Raw genomic sequence first — 22,014 nt, forward strand, 5'->3', positions numbered from 1 at the left:
GCAAAAAAAAAAAAAAAGGGGGAGTATAGTGAAAGTGTATACACAGTCATAGGATTTGGACTCAGATGGGGTTTGAATGTCAAAACCCCTTCTTCTGGCACTGTCACCTGGGGCAAGTTATTCTTGGTACAGTTTCCTCAGCTCTAAAATGGTAATGAGAATAAAAGCACCTTTCTTGAAGGGTTGCTATAAAAGTCAGTATGAGTAACTGTTTAACAGTGTGGCTGGCACATACTGTTGTTGTTCAGTCGCTAAGTCATGTCTGATTCTTTGCGACCCCATGAATTGCAGCACACCTGGCTTCCCTGTCCATCACCAGCTCCCAGAGCTTACTCAAATTCATGTCCATCGAGTTGGGGATGCCATCCAACCATCTCATCCTCTGTTGTCCCCTTCTGCTCCTGCCTTCAATCTTTCTCAGCATCAGGGTCTTTTCCAGTGAGTCAGCTCTTTGCATCAGGTGGCCACAGTATTGGGGTTTCAGGTTCAGCATCAGTCCTTCCAAAGAATATTCAGGATTGACTGGTTGGATCTCCTTGCTGTCCAAGGGACTCTCAAGAGTGTTTTCCAGCACCACAGTTCAAAAGCATCAATTCTTCGGTGCTCAGCCTTCTTTACGGTCCAACTCTCACATCCATACATGAACACTGGAAAAACCATAGCTTTGACCATATGGGCCTTTGTCAGCAAAGCGATGTTTCTGCTTTTTAAAACACTGTGTAGGTTTGTCATAGCTATTCTTCCAAGGAGCAAAGATCTTTTAATATCATGGATCTGCATTGATTCTGGAGCCCAAGAAAATGAAATCTGACACTGTTTCCACTTTTTCCCCATCCATTTGCAATGAAGTGACGGGACCCCAATGCCATAATCTTCGTTTTTTCAACGTTGAGTTCTAAGTCAGCTCTTTCACTCTCTTCTTTCACCTTCATGGAGAGGTTCTTTAGTTCCTCTTCACTTTCCACCATTAAAGTGGTATGATCTGCACATCTGAGGTTGCTGATATTCCTCCCAGCAATCTTGATTCCAGTCTTTGAGTTATCCAGCCCAGCATTTCATATGATGTACCCTGCATATAAGTTAAATAAGCAGGGTGACAATATACAGCCTTGACATACTCCTTTCCCAATTTGGAACCAGTCCGTTGTTCCATGTCCAGTTCTAACTGTTGCTTCTTGTCCTCCATACAGGTTTTTCAGGAGGCAGGTAATGTGGTCTGGTATTCCTTTGTCTATTTACATATTAAATACTCAATAAAAGTAATAGCTATTTTTAGAATGTATTTCTTTTCCAATAGTTTAACATGAAATCGAAAAAACATTTTTACAATTTGCAAAGTCCCTTTCCACAAATCATTTGCTGTACTATGGTCCACAGTGTGGCCAAATAAACCACCATTATTGTATTATTATCACTTCCTTGCACTGCGAGACCCAGGCATCTGCTGAGTGAAAATCCCATTTTAATTACACATGAAGCACTATAAAAAAGACTGACAAAAGTTAATTTGCAAAACTTACTATTCCTGGATCAAAGTTTTCTCTTTCTAAGGCTATATATAATATCATACGCTCTAATTAATTACCTTGTCAGGAAAAGGAAAAGAAGCCTCTCTCGTGAGGCAGGCTGATCTCGAGTACTGAAGTAGGAGTAAATCTGAAGAGCAAATAAGACGAGCCAGAAAACCATGAACAATACAGGGACTACCAGCTGATTCCACAGGGACATTCCCAAGGCTAGAAGGCCATACACCTCCACTACCTGAGTAAGAAAATAAGACAGGAAAACATCTGTTATCACTTCAATAAACACATTTAAACACAAAAGTGTTTAACCCACAGTACTTAAAAACTTAATAGCTTTTCTTTTCTTGCATATTAAGCTAAATTCCTTCAAAGTTAGCTGTCCACATACAATTAGAAAATAGCATGTCTTTTTTAATCTACTAATTTTACATTATTAGCAGTTGACACACACTCATCAAACAGCAACAGCAAACTGCCCTAACGGTTCAGGGATAATGTCAAAATAAAGTCATATTTGGAGGAAAACTACATCACAGGCAGTTTGAAGAGGTTTGGCAAACTTATGTCGAATTAAAATGATCAGAACTAGTGTGAACAATGGGCTTCCCAGGTGGCACAGTGCTAAAGAATCTGCCTGCCAATAAAGGAGACAGCAGAGACTTGGGTTCCATCTGTGGGTTGGGGAGATCCCCTGGAATAGGAAACGGCAACCCAGTCCAGTATTCCTGCTTGGAAGATTCCATGAACAGAGGAGCCTGGCAGGCTACAGTTCATGGGGCGCAAAGAACTGGACACGATTGAGCGATGGAACACAGAAAACAGCACAGTGTGAACAACACAATACTGCTTGAGGGGCTAGGAGGAAGGGAAATACACAAGAATCTTCCAGAGTGTATTCAGGAATGTCATGGATGAGAAGTAGTTTGACAGAAGACAGACTAATCACTGGAGAAGTTTACTCTCTTTTGCAGCAGAGACAGTTTAGAAAGTCTTTTCCCCCAGACAAATTAATTCCCCTTCCTCGTACTGTGTATTTATCAAGCAACATTTCTCAAATGATCTGTTTTGCCAAGTGCATTAACACCAGGAAAAAAGGTATACCTAAAAAAAGTTTACTAAGTTACTATAAGTTAATAAATTAGTTGTCTAGTTTATAAAACAATCTCATATGAGATTAATTAGAAGGAATTCTCATAACCTGATTCAGCCTAAGAATACAGATGGTTACCAAGTATTTGGAGTTACCAAGACAGGGACCAGATCCTGGTAACACAACAGAGTTCTGCCAGGTAGATTACAAACTCTATCTAACCTAAGCGGCCAACAGTCTTGCTAGAAGGCTCAATGGGATTCCAGAATGTTTCAAATAACTATAAAGACCTTAAATGAAAATACACTGACTTGTAGATTATTCTAAATTTAAACTTTTTCATCTGTAAATCAAATGCTTTTTTCTAAAACTGAATCAAGAGTAACCCCTATTTTTCCTTAGTTGGAAGATACTGAAAGAAAACAAACTGTCTAGCTTGCTGCAAAATTATTTATTAGCAGCAAACTGATTACCGAGAGGCACAGTACTTTTTCTCCTTTCCATTCAAGGAAAAGACCACTAAAAATCTGACAGTTTCTATTTCTTGCCTATCCAATTCTTTCTAGGTCATGAATTTCATAACCTGTATTTTATTTCCAACTATGACGCTTAGTGATACATGAACCTTATGACAAACAAGAAGGTAAGCATGACACCGTAAAACGGAGGCTTTGTCCTTAGGGTGATTATAAACAGTGAGTCTCCAAGCAATAGTCACTGAATCTCCACTGCTCCTTAGCACCATAGGACTGAATTCAAATAAGAAATACGTAAATGTGTCATCTTCATTCTGAATACAACAAAACTTCGCCATGAAGAACCTCTTTAATGAGACCGTGAAAATGATTTTATCTTCTTTGGAAGATCTACTTTCAAGAAAAGTTGCTCAAGTTGATCATTATGGAAGATGAAGAAATCAGGAGAATCAGGCTAAGGTCAAGAGCTTACAGAATTTTTCTGGGAAATCTGCCTTTGGGGCCACAACAATAAGGAAAGGACTCACTTAGTAGTATCAGTATGGTCAGTCTGAAAGCTTCCTGTACCTTAAGGTCATGTACACAGTAAAGAGGCAGAAGAGAATACCCATTTTAATACTCTCTTCATACCAATGTCAATTTTAAGAGCTGTTCTATATACTGAAACTTATTGATTAAATCAAATAGAACTGTTTCTTTCAGTTGGTATGAAACCAACTGATTGTGACTAGAAATAATCCGTTTGAGAACAAAGACTGAAAAAAGTAGGAAAGACAGAAGCACATTATGTTGGCAAAATCAGTCCAAGCACCACATCTAAATGAAATCTGTCATATCATGGCCCAGAACTACTTAATGTCTTGGTTTAAATAAATAAACGTAAGGAAAATACATTAGTCACAGTAGGACTATATTAGGAAAAAACCAGGAACTGACCTCTACATATTCAATTCTATATCACTCCTGTCTTTGTTATGGTAGTTACCACCAAACATCATCTGCCTGGTACTGAACTCATTCAAATCTAATGGCTACCCTACATGTTAGCTACAACAGTTATTATTAGTTCTATCTTTCAGATAAATGAACGTAAGTGACTAACCCTAGGTTACACAGCTAGTAAACAGCAGCATCAGAGTGAAAACTCAGACTGACTGCATACAGATGAACTTCACTTTACTGCTTCTCAACAGAACTTAAGGATCTCAGATGCTCGTAATTATGTTGAAAATAGTTACTATTTTCCAAATGTCAAACATAATGTTACCACAACCATGACTGTGAAATAAAAGTGAATTAAATCTTTAATATACTTAACATTTATGTAGAATTTTATCTACAGTCTTACCTGAACCAACTCCCTGTATGCAGATTTGGCAAGATTATAAGGTACTAGAAGGTTAGACGCAAGAAAATAGAGAACTTCCAAACCAGTAAAAATCATAGCAAATTTGTTGATGATAACAATTGTCTCCAGAGGAACAAGGCAGAGGCGTGCTAGCAGAGGAAGCATGTGAGCTGAGAAGAGCCAAATCTGCTTCGTTTTCATGACACAGGAGCATAATGTACACACCACCAGCTGACCTAAAATGAGAAGGGTAGAAGGCATTTGAGATTTGGTATCCACAAAATAAATACACTGTTGATAAAGATGATGACACAGCTTTTGAAGAAGTCTAATTAGGATCTCTTAGATAATATTTTAAATCAGATTTTAACTTCATTTGACCATAATTAAATGTTTACATGTTCTGTGAATTTTGAGCACCAATTCCCTTGGACTGATCTGAGAAAAGCAGCACAAATATCCACTGGTCTTTATCACATTCCAGATGGCATATATAATATGGAAATTTTTAAAAATTTCTAATTCAATATTACAATAATTCAGTTACCACTAAACGTATTTAGCTTCTTTTACAAAGGCCCTCAATATTTAACTGTTCTAGTCTAGAGGTGAAAGTATAAAACCCAAGAGATACAATAACTTGTCTAAAATCATGCTGTGACAAGATTTATTCTGAGGTTTTCAATCTTTAACTGCTTTTATAAGACCATGCAAGCCTTCCCATATGGCTCAATAATGAAAAATTAAAACTCAAAAAGTTTAAACACAAATTCTTACAGAGGATTGTGCATGATTATAGAAAGTTAGGAAGTACAGAGAAGTGAAAAGAAAAAAACAATCCATCTCCTACAATCCTGTCACCCAAGTTAGCACTGTTAAGGTCTTGGGTTTATTATATAAAACACTGCGTGCAAAGCTGTAGTATTTTATCTGAATCCTAGGCAGTGCTCAAAAAAAGCTATCCATATTATTTATTACCTTTTCAGTTTATTCTATGGATGTGATTATACACAAATGTTTTATATAAAGATTATAATGTACACACAATCAGCTTTTTTCATTTAAAACATATTATGCATATACCTAACTAATAAATATATATGTGTGTGTGTGTGTGTGTGTGTGTGTATAAATATATATGGGCTTTTTTTTTAGTTAAAAAAACTGAACACATATGACAATGAGCACTCGACCACCTTCAAATATTTTACAAGTATAAAATGCTTTGTTATGAATAAACTTGTACATTTATGACATCCGTGTATAAACTACTTGGAGGACATTTCCGAATGTTTTCTAGCCTAAATTCCTAATAAGCAGGATGACTGAGTCAGAGGAAACATTTTTTTAAAGCTTTTGACACATCTGTCAACTGTTCTACAGAAACAAAACATCCAGTGTACAGGGTGCCCTTTTTTCCACCTATCTACCAACAGGGAAAATAATTTAAGAAAAGAAAGGGTAGAAATATTTCCTAATTTTTTAAAAATTTGTCTTTTGTCCATCACCAATAGCACTGAACATTACCAGTAAGTATATAAAAGCACTTGCAATTTTTGACAAAATGCTTGTTCACATTCTTTGCCTATTCTACTAGGATATGTAGACTTCTGTTGTTTGAACAAGATATTAACCTTCTTTATCATATAATTATATTTTCCCTGCCACTGGAATATTTTAGTAACTTTTTTCTCTTATAATATAGAAATTTTTATTATAAAGAATCAAATCTATCCACCTTTTTAACAGTTTCTACCTTTGGTGCCATGGTTAATTACATGGCTCCCCCTACTCAAGTAACCTATACCTATACTCAAGTAACCTATACAAGTAACCACCTATATTTTCTTTTTTTCTTTAATTAAAAAACTAACATATTTGGAAATTGTTTTACAATAAGATAAAAAGCAAAGCTCTAAGTTTTATTTTTTCAGATGTGTCGTTAGCTGTCTCAACACTAGCTACTGGAATCAACCAATTCTTTTCTCGTTAATTTGAAATGCCATTTTGGTATACTGCAAAATCATCAGTGTATTTGTGTCTGCATTGGAACTTGCTATTCTTTTTTTTTTTTTTCAGTGATCTTCTCTCATGACTGTACACACTATTCCATTTCATTGACTGGACAAGTCTCCTCTCACTGCTCCTCTCAGAATTTCTCAGAAATTCTTGAACATGTTATCTTCCAAATTAAGAATTAGTCAAATTCTCTTCCTTCTTGCCAATGAAAAGCAAAACAAAATATATATTTTTTCTTTTTTTGGCCACATGTGGCATGTGGGATCTTAATTTCCTGACCAGGGATTGAACCCACACCCCCTGCACTGGAAGCACAGAATCTTAACCACTGGACCACCAGTAAAGTCCTTATTAATCCTTTATTCCATTTTTAAATTTTTTATTGGAATATGCTGATTTAAATTCAACATTTTTATATTTTAATTTGTGTTCTATTCATATTATTATTAGAAGAATACAAAAGTGGCAACCATTTTTACACAAAGCTGAAAATTTCCTAACAATCTACTATGCTGTATGTAACATATGCGGTATTTTCTCCCACAGAGTATTAATTTTAATCTTTAAAGAACTGATACTCAAATCACAAGAAAAACATTCATAAAGCCATGAAAAAAGACAAAAACTCATAACAATGAAGAAAACTGAGAAGAGAGGCCACTTAATAAGTCAACAAAATTTTAGGGGATAGAAAACAACGATTAGGCCATCTGTCTTTCCCCACCCCGGGAAGACTGAAGTTTGCTCTTTGGAAAGGCTAAAACAGGCTCCTGGACACTGTGCACACCCAAGACGGAGGTGAGGTGCGGTGCCCAAATGAAAACAGAAGATTAAAAGTCTGCATCCACAAAGATAACAGCTTTCTAGGTCTCCAAACACTACTGCCACATTTACTGCCATTCAGCTCTTGTCCCAGCACCAGTCCCCCCCTTCAGGAGACAGATTCGTCTTTGGGAAACTGACCCAAGTCCAGTGAAAAGACCACAAAGATGCACACTTAGGAGGTCTCCCCAATAAGGGTCAGGCCCACCTGAACACCAACTGTGACAAACACCAGTTGGTATGCCTTAAAGAGATTACAACTGGCAACTTAATACTTCACTTTAATACAAATGACAACAGAAGGATATTTAAGTAATAACCAGGTGATTCTAATTCAGGCTTAAGAACTACTGCTGTCCCATGTAAGGCAAGGAGCAAAACAAAAAGAATCTCAGAGAAAATGGAAAGAATGCAAGGAACAAAAGAAAGCTTCAGACTGTCACAATAGAAAGAAAACAAACCCCAGAATACTAAAAAAAATATAACAAAAAAGAGTTGGGAAATCTCAGAAAGTCAAACAAAAAACAAAGAGAGGAAAAGAAAAATAAAACAGTAAGAAAGTTAGGGGTTCAATGTGGAAGAAAGCTTATCCAATTAAAAGGAATTCCAGAAAGGGATAAAAGAGAAAACAGCAGGGAAGAAATTATGGTGAGCTGAAAGGAGAGAAGCCTCTGGGGAAGGACGCCTGACAGGAGAGGAGTGGTGCAGAAAGAGATTTTCATCATAATATTGTGGTATCACCCCCAATAATTTTTTAAAATTGTGTTTATTTCTTGACTTTTAAAAGTATATTTCTTTGATTAAAAAATTAGCTGAAACTCTGAAAAAATACTTAAGAGAAAGTGCTTTAATACTAGGAATATTTAGGAATTTTCATTTTGGCATGTCTTACTTTCACTGTACTCATAGCTATGATATTTAAAGTTCCTTGTTCCGCATGATGCCAACTTCCTCTAAGCTCTTAAAGTTCCCATAAGTCTAGGCCAGCACATTCAGTTCCCAGCTCTGAAGTTAGAGGCTTCAATTATCCTCTTTCAGAGAAGAGTATGACTCATATGCTATGATTCTCTTGAAGGGAAGACCACTTCTCTTAGGTGAAAGAAGAAAGGAGTCATACTGTTAGTGGAAATCTTTCTGATAGCTCCAGAAGAATAGAAGGTTGTTCAACTTGATATACCTATTCCAACTGACAATTCTGAATAAAACAAAATCACAATGTACTCTGGATTTCAGGATTCCTTAAGAACTATCTCCAAGAAGTCCATAACCCTAAGAAAGAATGGCATATTCGTATTACTTAGTTTTTCATTAAAAGTTTATTAGTGAAATGGAAGAAAAGGAGTAGAAAGCTACTTTAAAATCAAAGTCTAAAGAAAAAAAATGCTACTTAATAATTTATGGATTTCCAGTTAATTAAATCTTGGCTGGGTGAACACACTTTCATAAGCACTGATGGGAAAAATTTAGGGAAATATACAGATTTACACTAAATCACATCCATCACAGAATGAAAGAAAACACTGAGTTTTCGAATCAGGCAAATATCTTCATACTTGGATGAAAATATTACCACTATTGAATATGTGGTAATATTTGGATGTTACCACTATTGAATACAGCCATGGGATATGGCCATAAAGCAACATTATTTTTGTGTTCTACTCTCTTAAAAAGCCACTCTTTGAAGCTAAATGTTCTCCTGCCCCTATAAGGCAAGTCCCATAACTCTTCTAAACTAGTACAGTTTGCACAATCCAATCTAATCTAATCTCAGTCGACTCAAACAATTCTGATTTAAAGTTGAAGGTTTTCCTTTACTCCAGCTGAGGCTCCTATTGTTGTTGTTCAGATGCTCTGTGTGTCCGACTCTCCCATGGACTGCAGCACGCCTGGGTTCCCTGAGCTTTACTATCTCCTAGAATTTGCTCAAACTCATGTCCATTGAGTTGACGATGCCATCTAACCATCTCATTCTCTGTTGCCCCCTTCTCCTCCTGTCCTCAATCCTTCCCAGCATCAGGGTCTTTTCCAATGAGTCAGCTCTTCACATCATGTGGCCAAAGTATTGGAGCTTCAGCTTCAGCATCAGTCCTTCCAGTGAATATTCAGGGTTAATTTCCTTCAGGACTGCTTTGATCTCTTTGCTGTCCAAGCAACCCTCGAGTCTTGTCCAGCATCACAGTTCAAAAGTATCAATTCTTCGGTGCTCAGCCTTCTTTATGGTCCAACTTTCACATCCATACACGACAAAGCTATGGAAAAACCATAGCTTTGACTAGACAGATCTTTGTCAGCAAAGTGATGTATCTGCTTTTTAATAGGCTATCTAGGTTTGTCACAGCTTTTTTTCCAAGAAGAAAGTATCTTTTAATTTCATGGCTGAAGTCACCAACCACAGTAATTTTGGAACCCAAGAAAATAAAATCTACCACTGCTTCCACTTTTTCCCCTTCTATTTGCCATGAAATGATGGGACCAGACCTATGTAACTCAATGAAGCTATGAGCCCACCATGCAAGGCCACCCAAGAAAAAGAGTCACGGTGGAAAGCTCTGACAAAACATGATCTACTGGAGAAGGGAATGGCAAACCACTTCAGTATTCTTGCCTCAAGAACCCCATGAACAGTATGAAAAGGCAAAAAGATATAACTGGAAGATGAGTCCCTTAGGTCAGTACATGTCCAACATGCTACTGCAGAAGAGCAGAAAAATAGCTCTAGAAAGAATGAAGAGGCTAGGCCAAAGCAGAAACGATGCTAAGTTGTGAATGTTTCTGGTTGTGAAAGTCAAGTCTGATGCTGTAAAGAATACTGGATAGGAACCTGGACTCTTTTGGTCCATGAATCAAGGTAAATTAGGCTTGGTCAAACAGGCGATGTCAAGAGTGAATATCAATATTTTAGGAATTGGTGAACTAAAAAGAATGGGAATGGGTGAATTTAATTCAGATGACCATTACATCTACTACTGTGGGCAAGAGGCCTCCTTTGGGGTCACAGAAAACCAGCAATTGTGAGACGGAGTAGAGAGCTTACGGCAGGCTGCTGCTTCTTTCTCTGCCAGCACAGTGGCATTCTTCCTGACTACTTACCCACAGTTGAAGCAGGCAGGAAAGGAAAGGGAGAGAAGTAGAAAATTCTTCCTGGACTATTTTCTTACAAAGATATGGTATTGGTGCTCTCTGCAGTTGAGATATTTAAGATGGATCTTCTTTCTCCTGGGCATTTTTAAGTGTTTTTCTGATTGATCCCATTATCATGGATCTCTTATCTGCATGACCTTTCATGCTTGTTATATACCCTCCTCTGGCTGCTTTTGGTTCTTTCCTCAGCTCCAGGGAATCTGGAAGTACAATGCCTGTTGGAGTCTTCTCATCTTTTTAAGGGCCCTGTTGGAGTCTTCTCACCTTTTTAAGGGCCCTCTTGGAAGGATCTAAGAAAACTCCATTGACTCTTGGGACCCTCATCTAGTCCACAGGAAACTAACATTCTTTGCCTACAGAGATTAGATGATACAGGAGAACCTCACAAGACATTTTCACTTCACAGTCAGAAACTCAACAGCCAGCCGGCCCACTAGTGGCCTTTATAAAATTAGAATTATAAATATGAGCCATATATGTAATGTTTAATATTCTGATAGCATCATTTTATGAAGTTTAAAAAAGTAAAATTGATTAACAATATATTTTATTTAACCTAATGCATCACAAATATTAGGGCTTCCCTGGTGGCTCAGTGGTAAAGAATCAACCTGCAATGTAGGAGACTCAGGTTCGATCCCTGGGTTGGGAAAATCCCCTGGAGAAGAAATGGCAACCCACTCCAGTATTCTTGCCTGGAGAATTCCATGGACAGAGGAGCCTGGTTGGCTACAGTCCATGGGGTTGCAAAAGAGTCTGACATGACTTAGTGACTGAACAATAACAACAATCCTAAATATTACCATATAGACATTCAATCTATACCAAAAAATGAACAAGACATTTTGCATCCTTTTTGTACTAAGTTTGATTTGGACTAGTCACATTTCAAGGGCTTATAAGGCACTTGTGGCTTGTTTTGGATGGTGCAGCTTTAGATTTTTCACACCTAAGGCAGACACCAGGCTGCCGGGTCCCTCCTAAGCCACACACACAAAACAACTCTGAGTCTCCAAATGGTCCCCCACCGAATTCTCTACATGAGAAGGGCTCGGAAGGTATTTCAGAGAAAACAGCTATCTAAAGAAATTCTCCTACAACCTAGAAGGTGTTAACATAAACACCTTCTACATGGGTGAGTTTAAGAAACACATACAAGATTCCTCTCACTTCCTTTTTGCAATTTTGGAATCGTAAGATTTGGTACTTCACTTTGGGCTGCATCTGTGTTGTTCTGGGGTCCTATGCAATCCTTCTATTATAAACATTCTGCTACCTGAACGTTTCAATCACATCTCAAGTTCTCGATGTTTCTGGTAATTTATTGTAGACTAGAGGATAATGGCTTTCAACAACAGTAACCAATATTGCTGCTGCTGCTGCTGCTAAGTCGCTTCAGTCGTGTCTGACTCTGTGCGACCCCATAGACGGCAGCCCACCAGGCTCCCCCATCCCTGGGATTCTCCAGGCAAGAACACTGGAGTGGGTTGCCATTTCCTTCCCCAATGCATGAAAGTGAAAAGTGAAAGTGAAGTCACTCAGTCGTGTCCGACTCCTAGAGACCCCATGGACTGCAGCCTACCAGGCTCCTCTGTCCATGGGATTTTCCAGGCAAGAGTACTGGAGTGGGGCGCCACTGCCTTCTCCAGTAACCAATATTAAGACATTACATATTTCATTTTAATCTTACAAAGTAATTATTAGCTTTATTTAAAAACCAACCTTCCCAAATACTTAAATTATCCTTAAAAAACACAAGTAATTACAGGCTATATATAATTATAAACATGTAAAATAAGAAACACCTTATTTAGAGAGAAAAAGACTAATAAGAAAATGTAACATTAACAATAACTGTGTTTTCAAAGAGTCATCAAGAATAACTTCAAGTTTTCCAACGTTTTTGTACTAAGTATGAACTAACTTTATAAGAGTAATTAATACTTGGTTGGTTCCTACCTACACTTTTGATTCTTTTATAATACTTACCTATTAAGGCTGTGGTAAATCGATTCATAGAGAGAGGTTCTAAATACATTGGTCCTTCATAGGCAGACTCCAGTTCACTCCTAACATAGTCCCTAATAAGTAAAATGATAAGAATGTATTAGATACATTCTAAGTACATACAGGAGAGAGAAGCAGCTAAGCACAGTATTATTATTAAAAATGTATTATGTTAATAACACTTAACATCTATACAAAGGAAAATTTTAGGTACAAAAAATTATAGAGGGATGACGTTCATCTCCTTGGCCCATGTGATGAAAACAGAATTCACTGAAACTGAATTTTACTTGCAGAGAAGCAGCCAAAACTCCACTTTGTTGGATTCTCTTTCTTCCCACGGTCTCATTAATATAATTTACCCCAGGAAAAAGCCAATTGAGATGCCACCTCTCAACCCTACTACTTAACTGATAACACCTAACACTATTTCATTAATTTCCCCTCTTTTCATTAGCTTCCATTATCCCTCCCATCTTATTTTCCCAGTTTTTTCTCCAGTTATACTTAATTAGCTATAGGTAAAAACACAAACTAGTTAGAAAACTGGCTTGTAGCATGACAATCCTTAAAAGATGTCATTTTCAAGTTTACAGGAAATTTATAATTAGAATTAGAATATTTAAGTAGGCTACAAATTTATTTTGAGATAAATTTTAAATCAAATTAAATTATTTCTTATAAAACATAATTCATTTAACATTGATCACTGAGAAATAACAAGATTTAATTAGTGGTCAAAGAGACTTTACACTCTGAGAAAACAGAACTTTTAGGGTAGAGGCAGAAAGGAAGAATTTATTGTCAGTTAAGTTCAGTGGTAATAGAACACGGTTGTCTTAAATTCTTCTGACATCAAAGTAGGAAAATTTGTGTTAAAAAATTCTCCTTTTCTTCAATTGTTGAATACTTTATTCACTGTACTTTAAAACAGGTTAAATACATCAAGTATTTCTGAAAAACTCATATTTACTTTTTCCATGAAATTACTTCCTATTAGGCAATCAAGTGGAATTCCTTTAGCATAAAACAGCTAACCAAGAAATGATCCTTACATAATCAGCAAGCGAGTACTGCCAAAAATCAAAACAACTAAAACAAAAATTTTAAAGCAGTTTTGGGAACAATTATAAAAATCAATGAATGATTAGGCTTCTTGGGTGATTTAGCTATTCTCCTCTATTACTCTTTGACGATTATTTCTAACAAATAATGTATTAACAGTCTTTCTACTGACAGAGAAAACCAAATCCTCAAGAGGCATGCTTCTAATGCAGTGGTTGTCAACCAGGTGTGAGTTTGCCCCTGAGGGGATATTCTGCAATGTCTGAAAACATTTTTAGTTGTCACAGCTTCAAAGGGTGGAGGAGTGCTCCTGGCACCTAAGTCAAGATGCCTCCAAAACATCCTACAGGACAGCCCCCACAACAAAGAACTGCCCACTCCAGAAGGTCAGTTGTTGAAGCCCTGTTTTAATGTAAAGAGACACAAATGCTACACGTGCAAGTTACATATAAATATCTGATCATGAGATCAATGTAATTAGTATTTTTAATACAGTTTTAGGATAGAAAGCTAAAGAATGAAAAGTTCTGACATTTTAAATAAAATACACATATAAGTACCATTTACATTTATGAAGTCTTTGAAAATGCTATTAAAAGAAACATTTATATTTAAAAGAGATCTAACTTTGAGTCCCAATGGTGGCGCTAGTGGTAAAGAACGTGCCTACCGTAAAAGGAGATATAACAGACGTGGGTTCCATCTCGGTCAGGAAGATTCCCTGGAGGAAGGCATGGCAACCCACTCCAGTATTCTTGCCTGGAGAATACCATGGACAGAGGAGCCTGGTGGGCTACAGTACATAGGGCCGCAAAGAGTCGGACATGACTGAAGTGACTTAACACGTAGCACACAACTTTTGAGTCCCAGTAGGATCTAGGCCTTTAAAGTCAAGTAATTTCTTTTTGGCCAAAGCATATCTCTCTCAAATAGATCCAGTTTAAAAAAAGAACCAGCGACAATCCATAAAGAGAAAGCAGACTGTTGTCTGCTGGAGGGGAAGTGGGGAGGGGGAATGGAAATCAGTACTCAAGAGTTGCAGGTTTTATTCTAGGGGGATGAAATGTTTTGAAATTAGATAATGGTGACAGTTGCACAACATTAGGACCACACTATATGCCACTAAACTGTTCACTTTAAAAGGTTAAATGTGTTACATGAATTTCACCTCTACAAAAAAGGAGAGCCTGCAGGAGCACGAACTGCAAGCAGGAGAAAAGCCAGAAGATCGCCCAGGAGGACCTCAGTCCCAGGAGCTCTCTCCTGGTGAGGGCGAGGGAAGGAGATGGCAGAGTTGGGTTCCCTATCATGTTTTCTCCCATGTTTGCTTTTGTCATCATATTACTGGTGTTTCATAATAAAACTCAGCAAACTCAACATTATCAAGAATTTCTTACTGCTGAGACATTTGCTAATTGTTTTTGTTTTAATTTCCAAGCCTACTTCAGTTTATCCTCTTTTTAAAAGCCTCTTTGTTTTTCCTTAGTCCATTATCCAAAATTCTAATTTCACATAACAAAACTTCTAAGGCAAATTAACATTTTTTACACTTTTTTATTTTAACTCAAAAGGAATCTGCTGTATACCTGTGTTGCTAGCACACTGGCAGGCCTTGAAAATGCTGCACTGCAGCATCTACTAGACAAGAAAAACACAGTTGTTGTGAAGATGAAGCACACAAGCCAGGAAAGAAGATATACATAACACTTAACCTAACAATTATTTAATTACAATTGTGACAAACGCTGGAAGAAAAAAATACCGAATGTTGTCATGATTTTTTAAAATTTAATTTTTATAGTCACAGCCCTGTTTATTAAAAAATTATCTTTTATTATCTTCACTTCTAGATTTATACTTTCTATTTAGCTTGCTTTTTATCTCTCATTCTATTTCATAAGATTATTATAACGGGTTTAATGCAACAGTTTCCTTTTCTTTTAACCTACTCTATATTCCTTTGGTTGTTTTGGTGTTTTTTAAGTCTCCTCTCAACTTTCTAATTTTTTATATGATTTTCTTTTTGGTTCTTTCTCTTTTTCTATGTTTCACTACTCTGTGATCTGTTGAGATTAGGGGACCCTAGGGAATGTCTCATGCTCGTGCTCAGTCACTAAACTGTGTCTGACTCTTGTGACCCCATGGACTGGAGCCCGCCAGGTTTCTCTGTCCAAGGGATTCCCAGGCAACAATACTGGAGTGGGTTGCCATTTCCTTCTTTAGGGGATCTTCCCAATCCAGGGATGGAATCTGTGTCTCCTGCACTGGCAGGCGAGTTCTTTACTGCTGAGCCACCAGGGGAGCACTACAAGGGATGTCTACATTTCAGAATAACCACCACCTTCAGGCCACACCACCACCACCCTGATGTTAAGCAGTTCCCTTCCTACTAGCTCTCCCACTTCACCCTCTTGAATAGCTCTCTCAATGCTTCAATCTCCCTCAAGGACTGCCTGACTTGTGCAATCGTCCTACCCCAGAAATTAACATCTTCCCTAGGCACCCTAGACCCTCTCTCCTTTGCTCAGATCCCCTCTCTCAAAGACAGCCTTCAGAATCTCTCTGTTTGGCTGACTCATCAATAAGCCCCACTTCAATAAAGACAGCCAGGACCAGAAAGCCCATAGTCCCTCTTGGGGACAGCTGAGCTTGGCTTTCCAGAACCAGCGCTGTGACTTTGGTGGGGACTAAACTGGTCTTGCCAAGCAGCCACTACTGAGCTGTCTCTTCTGAGAGAAGAATCTGGGCACTGTCTCCCAAACTATTATTATAAAAAACTGGAAGAAGAAATAAAACAAAAATAATAATAAAAAAAACATTAACAAAGATCTCTACATCTAAGTTATATACAACTTCAGAACATCTCATGCTAGCAATGAAAACTCTTGGTTATTACTCAGTCTCAACAGAGTGGGTCACTTACAACATTAAAAAACACAATGTTAAACCTAAAGAAGAAGGATTCAGAGAAGGAATTATCCAAAATTCCATGAGTCACTTTAGGCCAAAATCTAGTCTGAGGCAAGAGTCATGAAATTCAGATTTTTAACAGAATTTTAAACCTAAAAATTTTAAGACTGAATCGAAGGAGAAGTTCAAAAGTAGAATTAGAATTTTCCAATTTAAAAATTTAAAGAACAGAATGTATTAAGTTGGTCAGAAGCAAGAATTACTGTTTTCTACTTGTAACTGAATAATATCTTCCCCTTCTTAAACCACTTTTTTCACTTATACAATTTATGCAACGCTGACAATTAACACAGAGCACCAATAAACTGAACACTTTGAAAACCCACTTCTCTGCATTCCCCATGGTAGCCTTCTTTCTTGTGGTTACAACTGTTTTGGGGAATAAGGAATGTGTAACAGAGTCGGACACAACTGAAGCGACTTAGCAGCAGCAGCAGCAAGATGTATACCAAGAGCCCCAAGGATGGCTTACAAGTGGAAAAGCTTCTGCTATAAATAGAAGCATAAGAGTTATAAAAAACAATAACAACAAAACCTACAAGCTTATCAATTCATCAGCAGATCAAAATACCTTTCTTTCTAAGTCTCTTAAGCAACCTGGCTGGGTCGCTGGACAACTGAGAACAATCTGCACATTCTGGCCACTTAAAGCTTCCAAACAATAATAATTCCAAAGAAACCTAATCTATGTGTACACAGAACAAAGCGGTGAGCCCTCCAAGTTATCTTTCGCAATGTGTGCAAACAAAAGGCACTACTCACTTAATCACTTGATGGCCAAGGAATTACCCCGAGATGTTCAAACACTGTAATCTGAGTACCTATCACACCCTAAGCACTGAATAGCAATTTAAGAGTTCATTTCCCCAGGGCTTTAGTATTTAAATCTTCTGTGCTACAAGGCCACCCTACTTCTTTCTTCACCTTCTGACTACCTGCTAAATATTTACTGCCTGGATCTGATAATGTCCAAAAGAAGAAAACATATCACACATTGAAATGGGTCAATTGTATTCCTTTCAAAAGTAAAAGTTAAATGTATAGTGAAAAACTTCACTTTTCAGTTCTGTTATCTAACAGCAGTAGTTGTCAGCTGGAAAAATTTTATTCCCCAGGTTATAACATTTGGCAATTAGGGATAGTTTCTGGTTTTACAATTGTGGGGAAGGGGTGCTCTGCAATCTGTGAGCAGAGACACAGTACTGACAACATTCTGTAATGCACACAACTGCCTCACAACAAGTAACCCAGCCCAACATACTAACAGGTCCAATACAAAGAAACCCTCCTCTGTAGCTTTGAATGACACAAGCTTTCCTAAAATGGAGGGCTAGTTTCTGTATGAGACATATAAGTAACTTCTGGGAAAGTTTTACATTTGAAATCAGTTATACACTGAAGACAAGGATGAAAGAGAGTAAACTTTTATTGTTTGAATCCAACAGGTTCTTAAAGTCATACACATACAAAATTGATGCACTGGTTCATAAACCTAACAATAAAACAAGGAATTTAAAAATAATGAAGTTTTAAAAGTTTTAGGAAAAAAACACTTAACTGTGGAGGTAAACCATCAAAACATCCTCACAGGAATCATCATATCAGTTTGTAAAGTTTCTCTTTTTCCACAGTAGTGCTGCAAAGTCTCAATTTTAAAATAGGATTGGTACTGGAAAATATATTCCTTAGAAAGCGGTCTCCAACCTTTTTGACACCAGAGACTGATTTTATGGAAGACAATTTTTTCCACGGACCAGGGGCAGGGTGATGATTTCAGGATGATTCAAGCACATTAAATTTATTGTGCACTGTATTTCTAATCTAACACTGCCCCTAATCTGACAGGAGGCGCTGGTCCACAGCCCGGAAGTTGGGGACCCCTGCCTTAGACCACTCAAAATGAGAAGCATAGCTTAGAATTTTAAGAATTAAAGAACCTGACATTTATCAAATTCTAATGAGTTCAATTTGAATAGTAATATTAAATTTTATACTAACTGAGCCCACGGGATGTTCTAAAGTTTAACTTTTCTGAAGTGAAAGTTACATCCATTGTCTTTTATTCATTTTTATTAGAATGTAAGTTATTTTACAGTGTTATGTTAGTTTCTGCTGTACAGTAAAGTGAATCAGTTATACATACATACATATATACATATATATATATATACATATCAGGTCAGTTGCTCAGTCGTGTCCGACTCTTTTCAACCCCATGAATCGCAGCATGCCAGGCCTCCCTGTCCATCACCAACTCCCGGAGTTCACTCAGACTCATGTCCATCAAGTCAGTGATGCCATCCAGCCATCTCATCCTCTGTCGTCCTCTTCTCCTCTTGCCCCCAATCCCTCCCAGCATCAGAGTCTTTTCCAATGAGTCAACTCTTCACATGAGGTGGCCAAAGTACTGGACTTTCAGCTTTAGCATCATTCCTTCCAAAGAAATCCCAGGGCTGATCCCCTTTAGAATGGACTGGTTGGATCTTCTTGCAGTCTAAGGGACTCTCAAGAGTCTTCTCCAACACCACAGTTCAAAAGCATCAATTCTTTGGCGCTCAGCCTTCTTCACAATCCAACTCTCACATCCATACATGACCACAGGAAAAACCATAGCCTTGACTAGACGAACCTTTGTTGGCAAAATAAAGTCTCTGCTTTTGAATATGCTATCTAGATTGGTCATAACTTTCCTTCCAAGGAGTAAGCGTCTTTTAATTTCATGGCTGCAGTCACCATCTGCAGTGATTTTGGAGCCCATAAAAATAAAGTCTGACACTGTTTCCACTGTTTCCCATCTATTTCCCATGAAATGATGGGACCGGATGCCATGATCTTCGTTTTCTGAATGTTGAGCTTTAAGCCAACTTTTTCACTCTCCTCTTTCACTTTCATCAAGAGGCTTTTGAGTTCCTCTTCACTTTCTGCCATAAGGGTGGTGTCATCTGCATATCTGAGGTTATTGATATTTCTCTCGGCAATCTTGATTCCAGCTTGTGTTTCTTCCAGCCCAGCGTTTCTCATGATGTACTCTGCATAGAAGTTAAATAAGCAGGGTGACAATATACAGCCTTGACGAACTCCTTTTCCTATTTGGAACCAGTCTGTTGTTCCATGTCCAGTTCTAACTGTTGCTTCCTGACCTGCATACAAATTTCTCAAGAGGCAGATCAGGTGGTCTGGTCTTCACATCTCTTTCAGAATTTTCCACAGTTTATTGTGATCCACACAGTCAAAGGCTTTGGCATAGTCAATAAAGCAGAAATAGATGTTTTTCTGGAAGTCTCTTGCTTTTTCCATGATTCAGCGGATGTTGGCAATTTGATCTCTGGTTCCTCTGCCTTTTCTAAAACCAGCTTGAACATCAGGAAGTTCACGGTTCACATATTGCTGAAGCCTGGCCTGGAGAATTTTGAGCATTATTTTACTAGCGTGTGAGATGAGTGCAATTGTATAGTAGTTTGAGCATTCTTTGGCATTGCCTTTCTTTGGGATTGGAATGAAAACTGACCTTTTCCAGTCCTGTGGCCACTGCTGAGTTTTCCAAATTTGCTGGCATATTGAGTGCAGCACTTTCACAGCATCAACTTTCAGGATTTGGAATAGCTCAACTGGAATTCTATCACCTCCACTAGCTTTGCTCATAGTGATGCTTTCTAAGGCCCACTTGACTTCACACACACTCTCTTAGAGTCCCTTCCCATTTAGGTAACCACAGAGCACTGAGTAGCATTCCCTGTGCTATTCAGTAGGTTTTCATAAATTATCCATTTTATACAAGGTAGTGTACATTTGTGAGTCCCAATCTCCCAATTCAATCCCACACACACCTTCCCCTCTTGGTAATCATGTTAGTTTTCTACATCTGTGACTATTTTTCCTTTGCAAATAAGTTTATTTGTAAAATTTTTTAGATTCCACATATAATCAGTATTATACAGGTTATAACCATTTTATAGACATATTCTAAACATTAAGAAGAATCAGCTTCATTGTGTGAATTAAAGGCATACCTTGTAGATACTGTGCATTCAGTTCCAGACTATCACAATAAAGTGGATACCACAACAAAGTGAATCACATGAATTTTGGGGTTTCTTGGTGCATATAAAAGTTATGTTACACTACACTGTAGCCTCAGAGTGCAATAGCCTTATGTCTAAAACATATGTGCATACCTTAATTTTAAAAATGCTTACCATCATATGAGCCTTCAGAAAGGCATAATCTTTTTGCTGGGACTTCCCTGGCAGTCCAGTAGTTAAGACTCTTCACTCCCACAGCAGGGTGCATGGGTTGGATCCCTGGCGGAGAACTAGGATTCAACATGACACACTGCAGGGCCAAAAAAGAAATCTTTTTGCTGATAAAGGGTTTTGACTCAATGTTGACAGCTGCTAACTGATCACACTGGTGGTTGCTCAAGGCTGGGGTGACTGGCAATGTCTTAAGATGACAAAGAAGTGTGCCACACTGAGTGAGTCTTCCTTTCCTGAAGGATTTCTCCATAGCATGCAATGCTGTTTGAAAGCATTTTACTGATAGTAGAACTTCTTTCAAAATTAGTCAGTTCTTTCAAACTCTGCGAGATTTATTAGTTAAGTTTATGTAATATATAATATTCTAAATCCTTTGTTGTCATTTCAACACTTTTCACAGCATCTTCACCAACAGTAGATTCTATCTCAAAAAACCACTTTCTTTGTTCATCCATAGGAAGCAGCTTCTCATCTGCTAGAAAGTTTCTATTGTGACACGGCAGCAATTCAGTCACATCTTCAGGCTCCACTTCTAGTTCTCTTGTTGTTTCCACCACATTTGTAGTGACTCCCTCCACAGAAGACTTGAACCCCTCAAACTCATCCGTGAGAGTTAGAATCATCCTCCAAGCTCTTGCTAGTATTGCTATTTTGACTTCTTCCCATGAATCACAGATGTTCTTAGTGGTATCTAGAATGGTGAATCTTTTCCAAAAGGTTTTCAATTTACTTTGCCCAGATCTATCAGAGGACTCACTATCTACAGCAGCTATAGCCTTATGAGATATATTTCTTAAATGATAAGACTTGAAAATCAAAATCAAAATTACTCCTTGATCTATGGGTTGCAGAAATGATATTGTATCAGCAGGCATGAAAACATTCAAATCTGTTATACATCTGACAGAGCTCTTGGGCAACCAAATGCATTGTCAATGAGCAGTAATATTTTGAAAGAAATCATTTTTCCTGAGAAGTAGGTCTCAACAGTGAGCTTAAAATATTCAACAAACCATGTTGTAAAACAGCTATGGTGTCATCCAGGTTTTGTTGTTCCATTTACAGCACACAGGTAGAGTAGATCTTAGCATAATTCTTAAGGTCTTAGGATTTTCATAATGGCTAGAGCATTGGCTTCAACAAGTCACCAGCTGCATTAGCCCCAAACAGAGTCAGCCTGTCCTTTGAAGCTTTGAAGCCCGGCACTGACTTCTCCTCTCTAGGTACAAAGTCCATTTTCTGCCAACAGAACACTGTTTTGTCTATACTGGAAATCTGTTCTTTAGTGTTC

At 37.8% G+C, this 22,014-nt stretch overlaps 1 protein-coding gene across 6 annotated transcripts in view; it reads right to left on the minus strand.

Moving 5' to 3' along the window:
- RNF145 (ring finger protein 145) overlaps positions 1-22,014 on the minus strand; it is a 62,929-nt gene that overhangs the window by 18,326 nt on the left and 22,589 nt on the right. For all 6 annotated transcript variants that reach the window (XM_010855298.1, XM_010855301.1, XM_010855300.1 and 3 more), the window contains 3 exons: positions 12,415-12,506; positions 4,441-4,676; positions 1,586-1,761 (listed from right to left, as the gene is read on the minus strand). In XM_010855298.1, coding sequence (XP_010853600.1) covers positions 1,586-1,761; positions 4,441-4,676; positions 12,415-12,506 — 504 coding nt within the window. The remainder of the gene's footprint in view (positions 1-1,585; positions 1,762-4,440; positions 4,677-12,414; positions 12,507-22,014) is intronic.

This window comes from Bison bison, unplaced genomic scaffold (assembly GCF_000754665.1).
Source record: "Bison bison bison isolate TAMUID 2011002044 unplaced genomic scaffold, Bison_UMD1.0 scf7180017864363, whole genome shotgun sequence".
Taxonomy (NCBI): domain Eukaryota; kingdom Metazoa; phylum Chordata; class Mammalia; order Artiodactyla; family Bovidae; genus Bison; species Bison bison.